Below are 15,115 nucleotides of genomic sequence, written 5' to 3'. Positions count from 1 at the left end.
AGTGTTCAGACACGATGGAGCAGAAGGGACACAACATGGAGCTGTACTCTATTTTATTGCACGCTCATGGCTTAAATACATATCAGTCATACAAGGAAATTAAGGCATTGCCGTGTTTCCCTTCTTCTGTTTCGTCCTTCGCAAGCCTATTTTTACCTGTAGAGCTGGCGCGGTGGCTCAGTGGTTATGGTGCTCAGCTGCTGACCCAAAAGATGATAGAGGTGAAACGCTAGAGGCCCGTGTACTGTGCGATGTCAGTGCACATTACAGAACCCCAGGTGGTCGAAATTTCCAGAGCCCTCCATTACGGCATCCGTCATAGCCTCTGTCGCTTTGGGACATTGTATCCCCTAAACCAAACCATAAACCTGTTTTCACTTGTAGGGCACACACCAGCCAGTCCCACTTTCACCTTGTTAAATCAGTGCACTTGATTTTGTCTAGCAGCAGGACTATATTTGAAAATTCCGGTTAGAAGTGACTGGAGTTGGTGACAATAGTCTTCGGAGCAGTGCAACACAAGAGGTCAGATTTGCATAATGATGAATGCTTAAGGCTTTTTTGATTCTGACTGTTGCAATGGGCATTGCCTGCAATAAAAAAACTTGAGGGCACTTTTAGGATATGGATAACCTGCTTGTGAACTATCAAAATTTAATAGTGACAGTCTGCGAAAGGAGCTGTGTGAGGACCATGGCTGGTAGAAGAAAATGTCACATATACAGTAGACTCTCATGAATTCAAACTTCAGGGGACCAGACGTTTATTTTTGAATAACCAGAAGTTTGATTTACCTGAAGTGCACATTAATATGAACCAAAACTGAATGCAGTTTGCTTTATGGATGTCTATGCATACAAATCAGCAGACGAGGGTGGGGAAATGTGTGGCTCGTTTTGACGTACGAATGAAGGAAGCCACATCGAAACCAAGACAAGCACAGGTGAATGTTTTTTTTTTGTGTGTGTGGTGTTTGTGAGTAAAAAATTAACAGTGTAATTATTTCATGGCTGAAAGGTAATTGATTAGAAAGCAGAAGGGAAAAAAAACGAGGGCCTCAGTTATGGCAGTCTCTCAGCATAAGAGGGTTCTTGCGAGCTTCTGTGCTCACTGCTAGGTCACGTTCCTATGTGACACTTGCAGTAATATGCAGGACGTACTACATATGCTGCTATGGATGAGGGTGGTGCTGGTGAACACTGTCAAGGTTAGGTTGCGTGCAACGTGAATACCCCTGAAAGCAGAAGATTGGGCAGCCATCACCGTAGCTCAATTGGTAGAGCACTGGACCCAAAACTCAGAGGACGTGGGTTTGGATCCCACCAGTGCAAAGTGGTTGGTTTTTCTTGTTGTTTCTAATCAGTTATCTCTCAGCGATAAAATAATTACACTATTAACTTCACATTGATGAACACCACAAAAAAAAAAGCATTCCCCTGTGCTTGCCTTGATGAATGTTGGCTTCCAGGCATATTTTGAATGTGTATTTGTTTGTAGCTAAAAGCTTCAACACAACATAAAGTATATGTTTGCTCAAGTGTGGTTGAAAAAAATTTATGAATAATATGCTGGTTTCCCGATAGAGTAAAAGCACATTAAGACCTTAAGGGACTGGAAAAAAGGTCCGAATTATCCAAAGGTCGAATAGTTGAATGGCTACAAAAAAAAAAAAAAAACTATCAGAAACAGTTTTACACCACAGCAAATTTAAGTGATGCAAAAATAGGCGGTGGTCGTCTGGTTTTAAGAGAAAACTGGGTGGCAATTACAATTTTTTGTAACTCATTTGTGGTGTACTGCCTGCCCACTGTCAGGAATATCAAAGCAGGACTGCTCCAGAATAGCAAGGTCTTCCGTGGCCTCCTTCACAAGTGCGGCACAGTAGCAGTGGAGCCTTCACTACACAATGAGCAGCTCATGATTAGTGCTCATTGTCGACACGCAGGACCATGTGGACGGAAGAGAGGGAACGCATATTTGTGCGCAGATGACGAGAAGGCTTTTAGAAAGGAAGAAAATACCAGCGCTGTGCTAATTAGTGTTCGAACTGCCTTGCGGCTTGGCTTGGCTTTAGGTCGCTGAAGCGTGGCCAACAGCTGCAATCATCGTGGACTAATAGAGAAACCTGACACATCCAACCTTATTTGCCGCTCTTTCGTGTGCTGGGAGCATAGGCCCTGTCTGAGTTTGAATTTACCGAATTAAGGATAAATCGCGGTACCAGTTAGTGTCTTTAAAATGCATTGAAAACATAGCCAGCCAACCGCAATTTTGAAAATTATTTGAATTAGTGGAAATTACTAATTATCCAAGTTTTAATTATTGAGAGTCTACTGCAATTAGAATCCTGTGCACGTGCTGTTGCTCCGGGCAGGGCTCCTTTAAATACCTTAATGCATTAGTTTATTGAGTGGTACAGTCAAACCTCATTGTGACAAACACAGATATTACTATATAGAACTCTCCCTAAATATTTTTAACACGGGCATTTCTTACTTTATATATTGAATGTGGTTGCCATAAAATGGATATATCAAACATCCGAGCACCAAGCTGTGCCCGCTTGGATGCAGGCGGCAGGCTTTCCCTCACTACACTGGTGACTAGCGGTGGTGTGGCAAGCGTTAGCGCTACAGCTCATGCTTTATCTTGCATTTGCCAACAGCGCCACAGGACATATAGCGCTTAGAATAGCCGGGTGGTCTGTGCCCGTTTGCTCCTCTCGCCCCCGTCGATGTGCAGCGTTGTTGTGTTTGGCGTGCAGGTACTTTGTGCTGGCGCGTTCCAATCCAGACCCCAAGTGCCCAACCTCAAAGGCCTTCACAGCGTTCATTGTGGAGCGCGACACACCTGGGGTCACTCCTGGACGAAAGGCAAGCCTGTTTGAGCTGGGTGCCTGCCCAGGGGGAAAACCTGGAAATATTGGCGAGTTTGGCGATTTGGAAAAGTGGGAAGAACTACGCAGAATGATCACAGTGCTTGCTGTCGGGGAAATGCAGTAGGGGATCAGAGGCATTCTGTTCCAAATTCTTGAGTCCAGAGGCCACATGTAGCAAAAGGGTAGTGAAAATTGTATTGCCAACATTACTGTATTGTACTGTGTAGGTGGCAGCAGTTGTTAAGGAAATTGTATTCTCTGTTTGCTGTATGCTGCCATATATTTGCTGATTGTGCTCCCTGGGGCTAAAATGCTGGCTGTTGTGAGCTCTGTAATGAAATATAAACTGGGCCATTGTGCCTTCTTTTTGTTGATTAAGTTCGTGTTGCAGTTTTTCCAGTGGTATAAACTGAGGCCTGAAGGCTTTAAGCTTTGTTGCGCTATTGTATCTTTGGACACTAGCCGTCTAGCCTGACTTATTCAGTCACAAAGGCATTAGAGCATTCCTCCAGCTTGTACCCAGTCGGTTGTATTGCCTGAATGGCGAGAGGTCCCCTGAGAGTGGACTTTCTGTGCGTGTGTGCCTGAGCACAACAGCGAAGCTCAGCCTCTGATTCAGCAGTGAGCTGTCAAGGAGGCTCATTCACTTGGGACAGGATGCGATTTCTTGAGCATCGGTCTGATTTTATGAAGATCTCTTCCCATCTCATTTCACTCGGATCTTTGTGGCTCATCTGTACCTTCACTTTAACCCCGATTGATCTGCAGAGTTTCTACTTTTTTGTTGTTGTGGCTGTACTCGGTTAACTTGCGGAAACATTCTCACACGGTAGTAGCAGAAGCATGGCGATAGTGTGCTGCTCACTTGCTGCATTGTTGCATGGCGTAGCGGGTGTGAGATGTGCAGCTGTGTAATGAAGTGACTCCTTCCTGCCTGCTAGGAGTGGAACATGGGCCAGAGGGCATCGGACACTCGTGGCGTCACCTTCGAAGACGTGCTCGTCCCCGAAGAGGTGGGTCTGCTTTCAGATATGAGGGGATTGAGTCTTTTGGGGCTGATGACGTGCAGTGCCAAAGGGCCAAGACTGTGGTGTAAAGCCATGTTTTTCATGTGCACCAGATCAGTACGACCAGTCTTGGAGTGTACTGGCAGAGTGCTTTGCATGTTCTGACCTGTTCACAGTTGCTCTCAATGTCGGGCAAGTGAGTGGTGGGCTAAAGGCAGAAGCTCTGTGAAAAGAAAATGGCGATTACACTTTTGTGTTACTGTCGATGATGAGCGCTATCTGATTTCCCCTTGTGCTTTTCCGATTAATTAATTTGAGATTTTTGGTGCCATCGGTGGCGTAGACATTAAGATTGGCTCCCCTGCGAGGGAGCGCAGGTGGGCTTTTGTTTGATTCTTTACCATCCCGTGCTGCCCACATGACCATAGTATTTTGCTATGACAAAGCTAACCACCACATCTGTGCACTAGACTTGTTTATTAAAAGGGGGACACTGGTCTTATAACCATTTTCCTTACTTTCCAACCAAAATTCACCAGAGTGAATTTTGGTTGGAGTCTGCACTCCGGTGAGTGAAGACTCACCGGAGTGCAGCTGTTAGCTGCATATGAGACTTGAAAGACAATAGTGCATATGCTGTACTTTTGCATTTTTTTTTTCTGCCGCCTTTTTTCCTGTCAGAGTGTGTGCCGTGAACACATCCCCGTCTTGTCTGGCTCATGCAGAGATGAAATGTTGCTGCTAATTTAAAAAAAATCAGCACTTGCCTGATATCAGTCAGCACTGTCATATGGGGTTCTTAGTGTTTGTCCTATATCTGGGGTGGTTTCTGTTTCCAAAACTTTTGTCACGCTACATCCTCCGATAGTAGCCTTCTTAGGTTATGAAATGGGCAACCTGTGCATTTCTCACTTTTCTGTGGGCTGGTCGTATCAAGGGCTCCCAAGTGTTGCATTGCATCAAGGCATTTTGTGTGCGGTTTGTTTTCTTCCAGAATGTCCTCATGAAGGAAGGGGATGGCTTCAAGGTGGCCATGGGGACCTTTGACCGCACCAGGGCACCCGTGAGTGCGGCTGTTTTTGACTTCTCCGGTTGCACAGGTCAGGCATGCTTGTGGCACGCGAGCTGTTTAGTGTTCAAGTCTTTTCACTGCTCACGCAGGAGCAGGTGTCGTATGTTTGGAAGGCTGTTTGAGGCATCTCCTGTGAACATGGTGCTGGGCAGAAGCTGACTCTTCTCAGGGCCCCCTTTGCAGCAGTTGTGGCAATTGCAGGCTTAGGGAGCTGACTGGGTTACATTACAGGCCAATGTGCTGCATGTCCCCATGGTGGGGAAGTTCCAGTATGGACAGACGTCGTCAGTGGGCGTAGTTATGATGATGATGCTGCATATGCCGCATCATCATCATCATCATCATAACTACGCCCCCTGCAGAACAAAGGCCTCTTCCATACTAATTAACCTGGCCCTGTGCCAGCTGCAGCCACCTTATCTTATCCTGTGAACTTTGTAATCTCATCTGCCCTCCTAACTTCCTGCCACCCCCTGCTCTACGCTTGCCTTCTCTTGGAATCCACTCTGTTACACTTAAAGGGATACTGAGGCGGTTTTCGAATCGGCCAATTTTTTAGGATTTTGAAGTAGTGTCATTGCTGATCATGCCTGTGAAATTATTTTTTCAATTTTGGCTAAAACAGTGCCGCAATCACCAATTGAAAGCGCGACGTTTAAATCTCCCGTGCCCCGCGCGAGCGCAGGAGAGGAGAACAGCGGAAAGGAAAACCTCGTCCCTGTCGGCCAACGTGACATCACGTTGAGGAGCCGGGGATACTTCGGCGCACCCGAGCGAGCTTTCAGCACGCCTTGTTTCTCGTGCTGCATACGTTGTTCCTCGTACTGTGTGCATTGTGATGTACAAAGTGTGTCAGCGACCTTAAGAATCATGTTCAACACGAGGTACTACTCTGCGGTCGTGTCCATGAACAACCACGGCCGCGACTGTGTCGTCTTCCACTGTTTTCCGCCATAAGCTCGCAGCGCAAGCGCTCGCTGCTGTGACGAATTCAAGCCGACCAAAGCAAGCGTACTCTGCTCGAAGCACTTTTGTAAGTGCGGCTACATGCAGGGCTTGTCCCTAATGTGATCTCTGGAGATTTCTGTCGAAAAGGCGTGGCTGAACCATGACACAGTTCCTTCGATTTTCTCGCGCATGAGAGGCGTGTCCCCATTTCAAAGAAGCGCCTCTTCTATAAGTAGAAACATGCTCACTTAGCCCCTGCAGAAACCTTATAGAGGCTCAAGCATATGTCGCTCTCCTCGGCTTAGGTGATGGCCAGACCACCTGAGGCGTGCTCAGCAAGGCTCGGTTAGTGATTTTATACTGGGTTCGACGTGTCCAAGCAAGCAAAGCAAAGCACAATAAAGCAAAGCAAGCAAGCATCGAAGCTCTTCATATGCGGCATCTCGTTTAATCGTAGCTAAGCGATTAAAATGAAAGCGTTCAACGTTCTGATTTTGGATGCAAATTTAAGAGAGAAATGAATGCCAAACAAGTTTTTACAAAACACCATGTTTCGCAACCTTATTCGGTATCTTCATCAAGTTGTGGCAGCGGGCGAGTTGCAGCTAGCGTGGCTATAAACACACGTATAGTCGGCCACCACTTCACTGAACCTAAACTGCAAATCTAGGAAGGGCGAACGGTTCCTAGGAAGCGATTAATATTTTCTGGCATCTGCTGAATGCACTACGAGTGAAGCAGCAGCCTTGTGCACGTATTTGGCTTGGTTTCGAGTGCACAATGATTGTGACACTATCCCGTGGTCACATGCCTCGCAGTGCTTGGCCACTGCGCTTCGCTCATTTTGACATCAACTTTGTGCTGCTTCATCGTTTCCTTGAAATACTTTCTTGCCCCAACCTACAACGCCGGTTACTGAGAACAGTATTTTTTCTGCACAGCGCTTTGGGCCTTTTCTTTAGGATGACGCTCTTCCGGGCGAGCCAGGAGGCGTCCAGTGGTGGTAATTGACTTGAGTATTGTTCGCACCCTTTCCTTTCCGAGAATTCGAGCCGAGGTTGTACTGGCACCTTCTACGCATGGTCTGCATTTTGGTTTCAGGTGATACGTGGAATAAACAAACTGTAGTATCCTTTTCTTTGGAGGTCAGTAAAAAAATAGTCGCCATATTCGCTTTTACAACACCACGCAAAGCTGCGATCTGCACTCAACGCAGCGGCGGATCCGCATCGGCAGCTTCTCCAGTCCTCAAAGTGTCGTCAAGACCTCTCTTGACCAATCACGGGCGGCGGCGCGCCGCACGGTCTGCCCCGCGGCACAGGCCGCATATTTCTGCTAAAAAAGGCAATTCGCGCTTGTTTTTGCCTTATTTCGATGCGATATTCCAGTATACAGCATGAAAGTCTATAGGACGCCGCTGCCAGCCTGATTTTCAAAAAAAGTGCTTCAGTCTCCCTTTAAGACCAGTGGTTTACCTTGCCTTCGCATTACATGCCCTGCTGATGCCCATTTCTTCTTCTTGATTTCTCCTAGGATGTCATTAACTTGCGTTTGTTCCCTCACCCACTCTGCCTTCTTCCTGTCTCTTAACCTTACACCTATCATTTTTCTTTCCATAGCTCGCTGCATTGTCCTCAGTTTAAGTTGAACCCTCTTTGTTAGCCTCCACGTTTCTTCCCCATGGGTGAGTACCGGCAAGATACAGCTGTTATATACTCATTCCTAGGGCATTTGTGTGCATCCTCGTGCTTGAGCGAACAGTGGCAACTGATGAGTGTCGTTTGATGATGCCCAGGTTGCTGCTGGCGCAACGGGAGTGGCCCAGAGATGCCTGGATGAAGCAACCAAGTACAGCCTTGAGCGCAAGACATTCGGTCAGCCTATCTGTGCGGTGCGTGGTCCTAGCGTTCATGTGCCTCGCTTATCGTCAGACTGGTGGTGCCCAAAAGCCCACAGCTCAAAAGGTTGCATTTTATAAAAATCACTTTCAGAGGAACTACATTTAGTTTGTGCGCCTGTTAGCTGGGGCGGCACGACTGAGCACCGCAGAGCAAATTTGTAGGTACTAGATTGTGATATTGTGTAACAGTCTTGTGCTCTTCAGTGTGTATTGAAAAGCAGAAACATGTGCCACCTTTCTGCTGACTACAAGTGCATCTACGCTTGCCTCAGCCACTACTGCAGTGCTCTTTCATTTCATTTCATTTATTTCATGTACTGAAAGGACATGAGGGGGCGAGAGAAAAAAGCTGCCTTACGGGCAGCTTGACAAGCTCGCACCCCCTATTACATATGGACAAGGGCAGACACAGTACATGCGCGAAACATCAGGAATTACATATTTTGTAAAGCCATTAGAGTAATTAGATAACAATTATTACCAAAACACATGACAACTCTATAAATACTGTAATAACATGCAAATTTGACAAACCAGAGAGTGGCAATTTTCCATTGCCGTGTAAAAACGTGTTTTCCATTGCCGTGTTTCAGCCCAGAGAAGCGTGGTCGTGCTGAGGCCAAAAGCAGACTTAACATATGCTGTCCAGTATTCTAGGCATGTTTAGTTCCAGTGCGAATTGGAATGCCCTTTCCTGCATTAGTGCAGCATTTATTGCATTAGACTATTTGCATGAAAGTACTATTGTCAGAACTGGCCTCACGTTAGGGCCCAGTCTCCACACTTGCGGTCATCCGCATTACAGTACTGCAATATGGATTTGGTAAATAGTGGTGCAGGAGATAGAAAACTGGCAGGAGATGTCTCTGGTTGGGCACTCCCATTCTACTTAATGTGCCTTGCGGGCAGTGCATGTGCTGGATGGAGCTCAGTGCCAGGCATTGTTGTGACTATTTTCCTCTCCGGAGGCAGTAGAGCACTGTGGCTTGCGCAGTGCATAGATCATGAGCTGCAGTGCACATTGTGGGCTGCTGTGGACAGTCTGCATTTATCTGCCAAATTGCATCTGTCTGTGGCCAGTTTGTGTAGCCCCACTAAAGGTCTGGCAGTACTGGCCTCATGTTGTGCAAAGGCAGCAGCAGCCCTCCCCTGTGCCACGAAGAAAATAGGCAGCACTTGTGCCCTCTATACCTGCAGTGCTGAAAGCTTCTAACCTGCCTGTGGAAGAGTCCCTAGGCATAACTTAATTTATTCTTTGCAGCTCATGGCCATATGCCTTTCTTGCCCAATAAAGGACTTTCAACTCAACTATGCAGCTTGACTCATAGAGTATAGTGGGAAAAAGACATATTATACTTACCTGCGCAGTGAATGCAACTGCAATTTTCGCTATAAAAATGTGTATTTCCTTTTCTTTTCCTCATGTAATGAATGCACCAAAATTTTCATCCAACATGCATTGGTGCAGAAGGTGCACTAGCAGGAGGCATTTTAGCATCCACCAGGCATACGCGTGCGCATGTCACTGTTAGCTGAGAAGGGGACAGGCGCGTGTCAAAATATTCCGATGCTTTGGAAGTGCCAGAAAAGTGTCTGTCCTGACTCAGAAACGCTTCATGATGCATGTGAAGACCACACCAACAAAGGTGTGTCATTTTTCTCAGGCTCTGCCTAGAACCACTGTCCAGGCAGGTTTCACTTCACCTTTTGAGAGCCGCCTCACTCCACTGGCTGAAAGTGGCATATGTGGGCGCTGTTACAAACCATTGGCCAAACCGTTATTATTGGCAGTCAGACACCTAATGGTGGCATTGTGTGTGCTTGTGTCCACCTTAATCCTGATGATTCAGATTTTTTAAGAACATCAGTGGTGGGGCACATGAAATGGAGTTTGTATTCTACCAGCCTGTTTCCATATAAATTTTTTTTACATTACCTTGCGTAATGAATGCTCTTCTGGAATTTTTTGTGGACCTCATGGGGCAGAAAGTGTGTTCATTTTGCGAGTATGGTAATATATATTGAATAGTACAGACAGAAAAAATTGGAAGGAAAGTAGCAAATCTAAAGGGTGTGGTCATCAGGCATAGCTTGCTTGTGGCAGCATTGGGTGTGCCTGCAAGTGTGCTCAGAGGGGGCTGGGAGAGAAAGCAGCACCAAGCGGACAAAGCACGTGGACAGAGCGTGCGGCCTCTCTTTGCAGCACCAAGCAGTTCAGTTCATGCTGGCAGACATGGCGATAGGCGTGGAGGTGTCGCGCCTGGCGTGGATGCGGGCGGCTTTCGAGGCTGACCAGGGCCGCAGGAATAGCTATTATGCCTCCATCGCCAAGGCACTGGCCTCGGACGTTGCCAACAAGTGTGCCACGGATGCTGTGCAGATCTTCGGTGGAAACGGGTTCAACTCCGAGTATCCTGTCGAGAAGCTCATGCGTGACGCCAAAATCTATCAGGTTAACCTTCTTGCCTAGTCGTTACATTGACTCAGTGTTTTCTTGCTTGTTTCTAGATGTTGCACCTGTAAAAAATGATGCATTTGAGCTTTTCTTGCACTTTACTTTGAGGAATCACATGCTGTTTGTTTGAATCCTTCTGTGGGTGTCCTCATCTGCAAACTTTGTTTCACATGTATTAAGGCGAAAGCCTTTAATGGCTCATACTGTTGTCCGTTAGCAGAGGGTGTCACACCTTTAGCAGCATTTAACTCGTGTTAACTCGGGAACTAAAAAAGATAGGAGGAAACCAATGGTTGGTTCAGATAGAGGAAGAAAAAAAATGAAACTAAAAGCTACGTTTGATGACTGTAGAGTAATTAGTTTATTAATTACAGTCAAAAATGACAAAATTGTGTCGAAATAGCATGGACGTCGATATAACCACGGGAATGGTGTGATGTCACATTCACCAGAAGTCATCATGGCATAGTGAAAATTGCCACAGAATGGTCGGAAAAACGTTGCATTTGTGTCAAATTAGATGGAGAAATGTGTAATTAAGCGTAATTAACACTTAATATCCCCGAAAGATGTATAATCTGGGTATCGATATAGCCATAAGATTGGTGTGACGTCACATCGACCGGAAGTCATCATGGCATAGTGTCCTCGGCTTTTGCCTCTCATTTTTTTTTCAAGCATAGAACCTACAGGGAGTTTTGCAGCTGTTATGAGTTGACAGTTCTGGATACGAAAGAGCACAAGAAACTGGATGCAAAAGAGTGCAAGAAACTACAGTGGCAAAAAAAGAATGGTAAGAAAGGAACATGTATACGAGAGCGGAAGCACAGAAGGATGGTGGTACAGTGCTACAGATTTTAACCGTTATGAAGATATGCTCCAACAGGGTAAGGACCTCCTGTGCACATGCATCATCATGAGCCATGCGCAACACGAGAGATAAGACAAAGCTGTCAGTTACGACCCAGAGGCACTGATGCCACATGTGAATTGTGATCTCCTTCCAAAAACTGATATTCTTGCCCGAAATGCAACCGGGTTGTGCCTAATGCACCTGTTGCCTAGCACCTTGATCTCAAAAGCTTCCCAGACTTCCCTCTCTAGCACGGGTTCATTCGCGACCAATAATTTTGATATTACTAAAGAGTGAAGTACAATTTCTGCACTCTTTGCAGTGACTTGGAAGATGTGCATTTCCACCTGAATTCAGTGACTCGTGGTGCTCCCTTAACCGGTCATTAACACATCAGCTAGTGTAGCTTATGTAGGCTTTACCGCAATAATGTGTGGTGGCGTGAGCTCTGCCTGTAAAGTGTAGTTTGCCCAAATAGCTAACCCTTTTTTATTTGAGTTTCAAAGGTGAGTTGTACTGAATGCACTTCTTCTCCAAAGCCTGCATTTTATTCCTAGTTCTCCACTTCTGTCTTACAAACATAGTATCCCGTGTAGTGAATTTACAGCCTTTGTTAAAAATGTGCAGCTCGTTGGGTTCGCTTCTGGGCCATGCAATGATGCACATTTTGCATTGCCATAATTCCAAATCTCATTAAGGTGACAGGAACTCTCGCCCTCACCACTTGGAAACTTGGGACCTTCAAGGGGTACTTAGAGTCCCCTCTGCACAGCTTAGAAGTAGGGGTGTGCAGATACAGTAACCGACCAATTTTCTGGACTCTGCAGAACCCGAAAAATGGTCCGAGTAACCGAACAGTTCAAAAAATTTGTGAACTTCAAAAAGTGATCTTGCTGAGAAAAACCGGCTATAAAAACAGCAATCTTTGCTGTTCCCCACGTTCCGCTTGCAAGCAATAATATTGGACTGTTTATTTCAGCTGCAAAGGCCATTCATGATTTCAAAAAAAAAAAGTAGGGGCAGCAATGTTTGCCTATCTATATTTTCCTGATTTGGATTGGATTGGCAAACATTTATTCACCAGCAGAAAGTGGTTTAAGGTGAGGTCTTGGTCACTGTTACGTCGACCTCGTTGGCTTGCTCCACTGCCCGGAGTTGGGTCTCCAGGTCGGAGCTGAGCAGCACGGCCTCCCACTGCTCGGAAGTTAGGAGCTGAATTTTGGTCCAGGGGAGGTGTATCCCCCGGACAGTTCCACAGGAACATGGTCTAGTGTGGCTCTGTCACCGCACTTGTTACATAGGGGATATGGGGGAGTATTGCCTGGGGTACATGAGCGGAATTTCCGCAGGGTTGGGGTGGGAATGGGTTTGCAAGTGACGTCAGGTGGTCTCCTGTGCCTTCGTGAGCGATTTGTGCGGTGTAGGGAAGATGCGTCTTTCGAGGCGAAAGTGGTGTGTTATTTCGTGAAACGAGTTCAGGCCATCCCTCGAGAAACTCAGGTCCGAGGAGCCCACTGCCCGACCGACGAAACCTCGGGCGTAATCGTGGGCGGCCTCGTTCCCCGGGTTACCCGAGTGGGCCGGAACCCATAAGAACTCGATCTCCCTTGCGGGGGTGTGGCGGGTGCTTCTGAGGATTTGGAGGGAGATGGGGGGGAGATGCAGCCCCTTGCAAAGTTGCATATGGCTGCTTTTGAATCTCTGAATATAGTGTCAGCTGAGGTGTTGGCTATGGCTAATGCAATTGCCACTTCCTCCACCATCTTGGAGGAGGTGGTGTATATATTTGGGGCTGTTAGGGGTGCACCAGTTCCGGTCACTGCACCTACCGCGTATGCTTTGAGCGGTGTCAGATATTCCACTGCATCCACTTAAGCGGCCGTGGGGTAGTCCTTGTATTTGCCCTGTAAGGCACGGGCTCTCGCCTTGCGTCTTCCTTCGTGGTGCGTAGGGTGCATGTTCTTAGGTAGGGGTTTGACAGTGACCATTCTGTGTACTTCCGGAAGGAGTTGTACCGAGTCTTCAATTAGGGGTTGCAATCTAAGGCAGGTAGGGCCATCCTGCACCCCTAAGTGAAGACTCAATATCTCTTCCGGAAATTTTTTTTCATACTGAACAGATATTCAGTATTCGGTTCAATATTCGAAGTCATTTTTCTTTCATATTGAAATGTGGTTTATATTTGTAGATTTCAATATTTGCATGCCCCTCTATTTAGAAGCAAACCCCATTGGGCTGCATGTTTTTGACAAAGGCTGTACCCTGCAGTTTGTTGATTTGTTGTAGAGAAGAGTGCATTCTTTGTGTGAATAAACGTTCTTTACAGGCAATTTGCATGCGTGTCTGACATAGGCATGCAGTTGCTCAGGCCACACCACAAGTCTATAGGTTAGGCGCTGCCGTGTAGGCTAGCATCTGTGTCTTGAGGGTTTGGCAAAGACTGTAGTGGGGACAAACTCAAAGCCAGGTGCATAAGGGGTGCTGCTGAGGAAGTTGTTGGGTAAACTGCCATTGGTAACCTATTGCAGACGTCTTAGGCCATATCCAAGCAGTGCATTGCGTTTTTCATCTGTTCACGTCTGTTCTGGGTTGGAATCTCTCGACAAGGCGTGTTCTGGGTGGCACATCTTCCAACCAGTGTTTTCTGGCAACCTGGAAATTCCAACCTTGCAATTGTCAGAAAAACCTTGTACACCTGGAGAATTTGGGGAATATCCAGGGATACCATCGAAAAGAATGCCAAGTCAGTGAAAAGGACTGTCTGAAATTAACTCAGTGGTTGTCAGTGAATTGCGACGGTACAGCGAGTGGTGTGACATTTTTTGCTTTGACGTCTTTGTGTTTTCAAGTTAAAGGTAATAAAATGCCATGTATATTTTTTATTTACCCACCATTGCGGCACAGTGGCATGGCATTGAACTGTTGATCCTAAGTTCGTAGGCTCAAACCCGGCCATGGTTGCTCCATTTCGATGCAGGCAGAGTGCAAAAACTTCGTCTGCTGCATGATGCCAGTGCACAGAGAATCCCGGATGGTCTAAATTAATCCAGAACCCTCCACTACGGCGTCCTTTATAGTCCACGTGTCACTTCAGGACGTTAAACACAATATACTACATTTTTATCCACCGATGGACTGCTTGTGGCATGATGACATGATTGAGAGGTTGAACGGACTTATGCAGAGAGCGTTGTGTAAATGGTGGTCGACTGCCGTTTGAATAGCAGTGGGGAAGCCGGGCTATTGAGTTCGATACACTGCGTAGGTGCAATGCAATTGTCTTTTGATAATTTGAACTTGCAGGGAATTGATAATTTGTTGTCATTATGACAAACTCGAGCTAATGGGATCCTTTCTAGTACACTTGACATTGATGGCTCCAGTGTAGGCTCAAATTAACCTACAGTTCGAATTAACTAGAGTGCACTGTAGACATTTTTTATATACATGTCATCAGTTTGCCTTGGTTATTAAATTATTGTGTCAACTGTTAAGACTATTGGGACAAAATGGTATCTCAGTACTTTAGCGGGCATTTGCTGGTCAAAAGCTGAGTGGGGTTTCTTTACATTCCACCTCGGGAATCTTTGAGGGGGGCTCTCCTGGGCCCCCTTGACTTTAAGGTCCAGAGTTTAGCATAAAGCCTGAGCTTTAATTATGTAATCAAAAGTGAATTTAATCAGTTTCTTGAAGTACAGTTGTCTGGCAGGTGATAACGATCCTGTTTGTCTGGAGTTCCCATGCAGTGGCAGTCTCAGGGTGGTGTTTGTGGAGTAAAAAAGTGGCCTGCTAGTCTCGGAGCAGTGCCCCTCCCTGCCCTGTGACATTGGGAAGTCTGCCGGGGCCAGCCCCGTTCCTGAAGTGCACATTCAAGACTGCTGCAGTTGCACACGCAGATGTGTACTTTTTCTTCCTTAGTTTAATATTTTTTGCCCTAGCCCCTCAAGAAATAGCTATCAATTTTTGCTCTCTGATTATTAATTTGCAGGTTAGCTGTACACT

At 46.3% G+C, this 15,115-nt stretch overlaps 1 protein-coding gene across 2 annotated transcripts in view; it reads left to right on the top strand.

Annotated features, from left to right (window-relative positions):
• The window catches only part of Mcad (Medium-chain acyl-CoA dehydrogenase), a 51,112-nt gene that overhangs the window by 34,979 nt on the left and 1,018 nt on the right, over positions 1-15,115 (top strand). For both annotated transcript variants that reach the window (XM_089584023.1, XM_089584024.1), the window contains exons 8-12: positions 2,765-2,873; positions 3,820-3,891; positions 4,880-4,948; positions 7,701-7,796; positions 10,009-10,257. In XM_089584023.1, the coding sequence (XP_089440149.1) occupies positions 2,765-2,873; positions 3,820-3,891; positions 4,880-4,948; positions 7,701-7,796; positions 10,009-10,257 (595 nt within the window). The remainder of the gene's footprint in view (positions 1-2,764; positions 2,874-3,819; positions 3,892-4,879; positions 4,949-7,700; positions 7,797-10,008; positions 10,258-15,115) is intronic.

This window comes from Amblyomma mixtum, chromosome 3 (genome assembly GCF_055824585.1).
Source record: "Amblyomma mixtum isolate Tamu chromosome 3, ASM5582458v1, whole genome shotgun sequence".
NCBI lineage: Eukaryota > Metazoa > Arthropoda > Arachnida > Ixodida > Ixodidae > Amblyomma > Amblyomma mixtum.
Note: the sequence above shows the minus strand (reverse complement) of the source record. Positions and strands in the feature narration are given on the sequence as shown.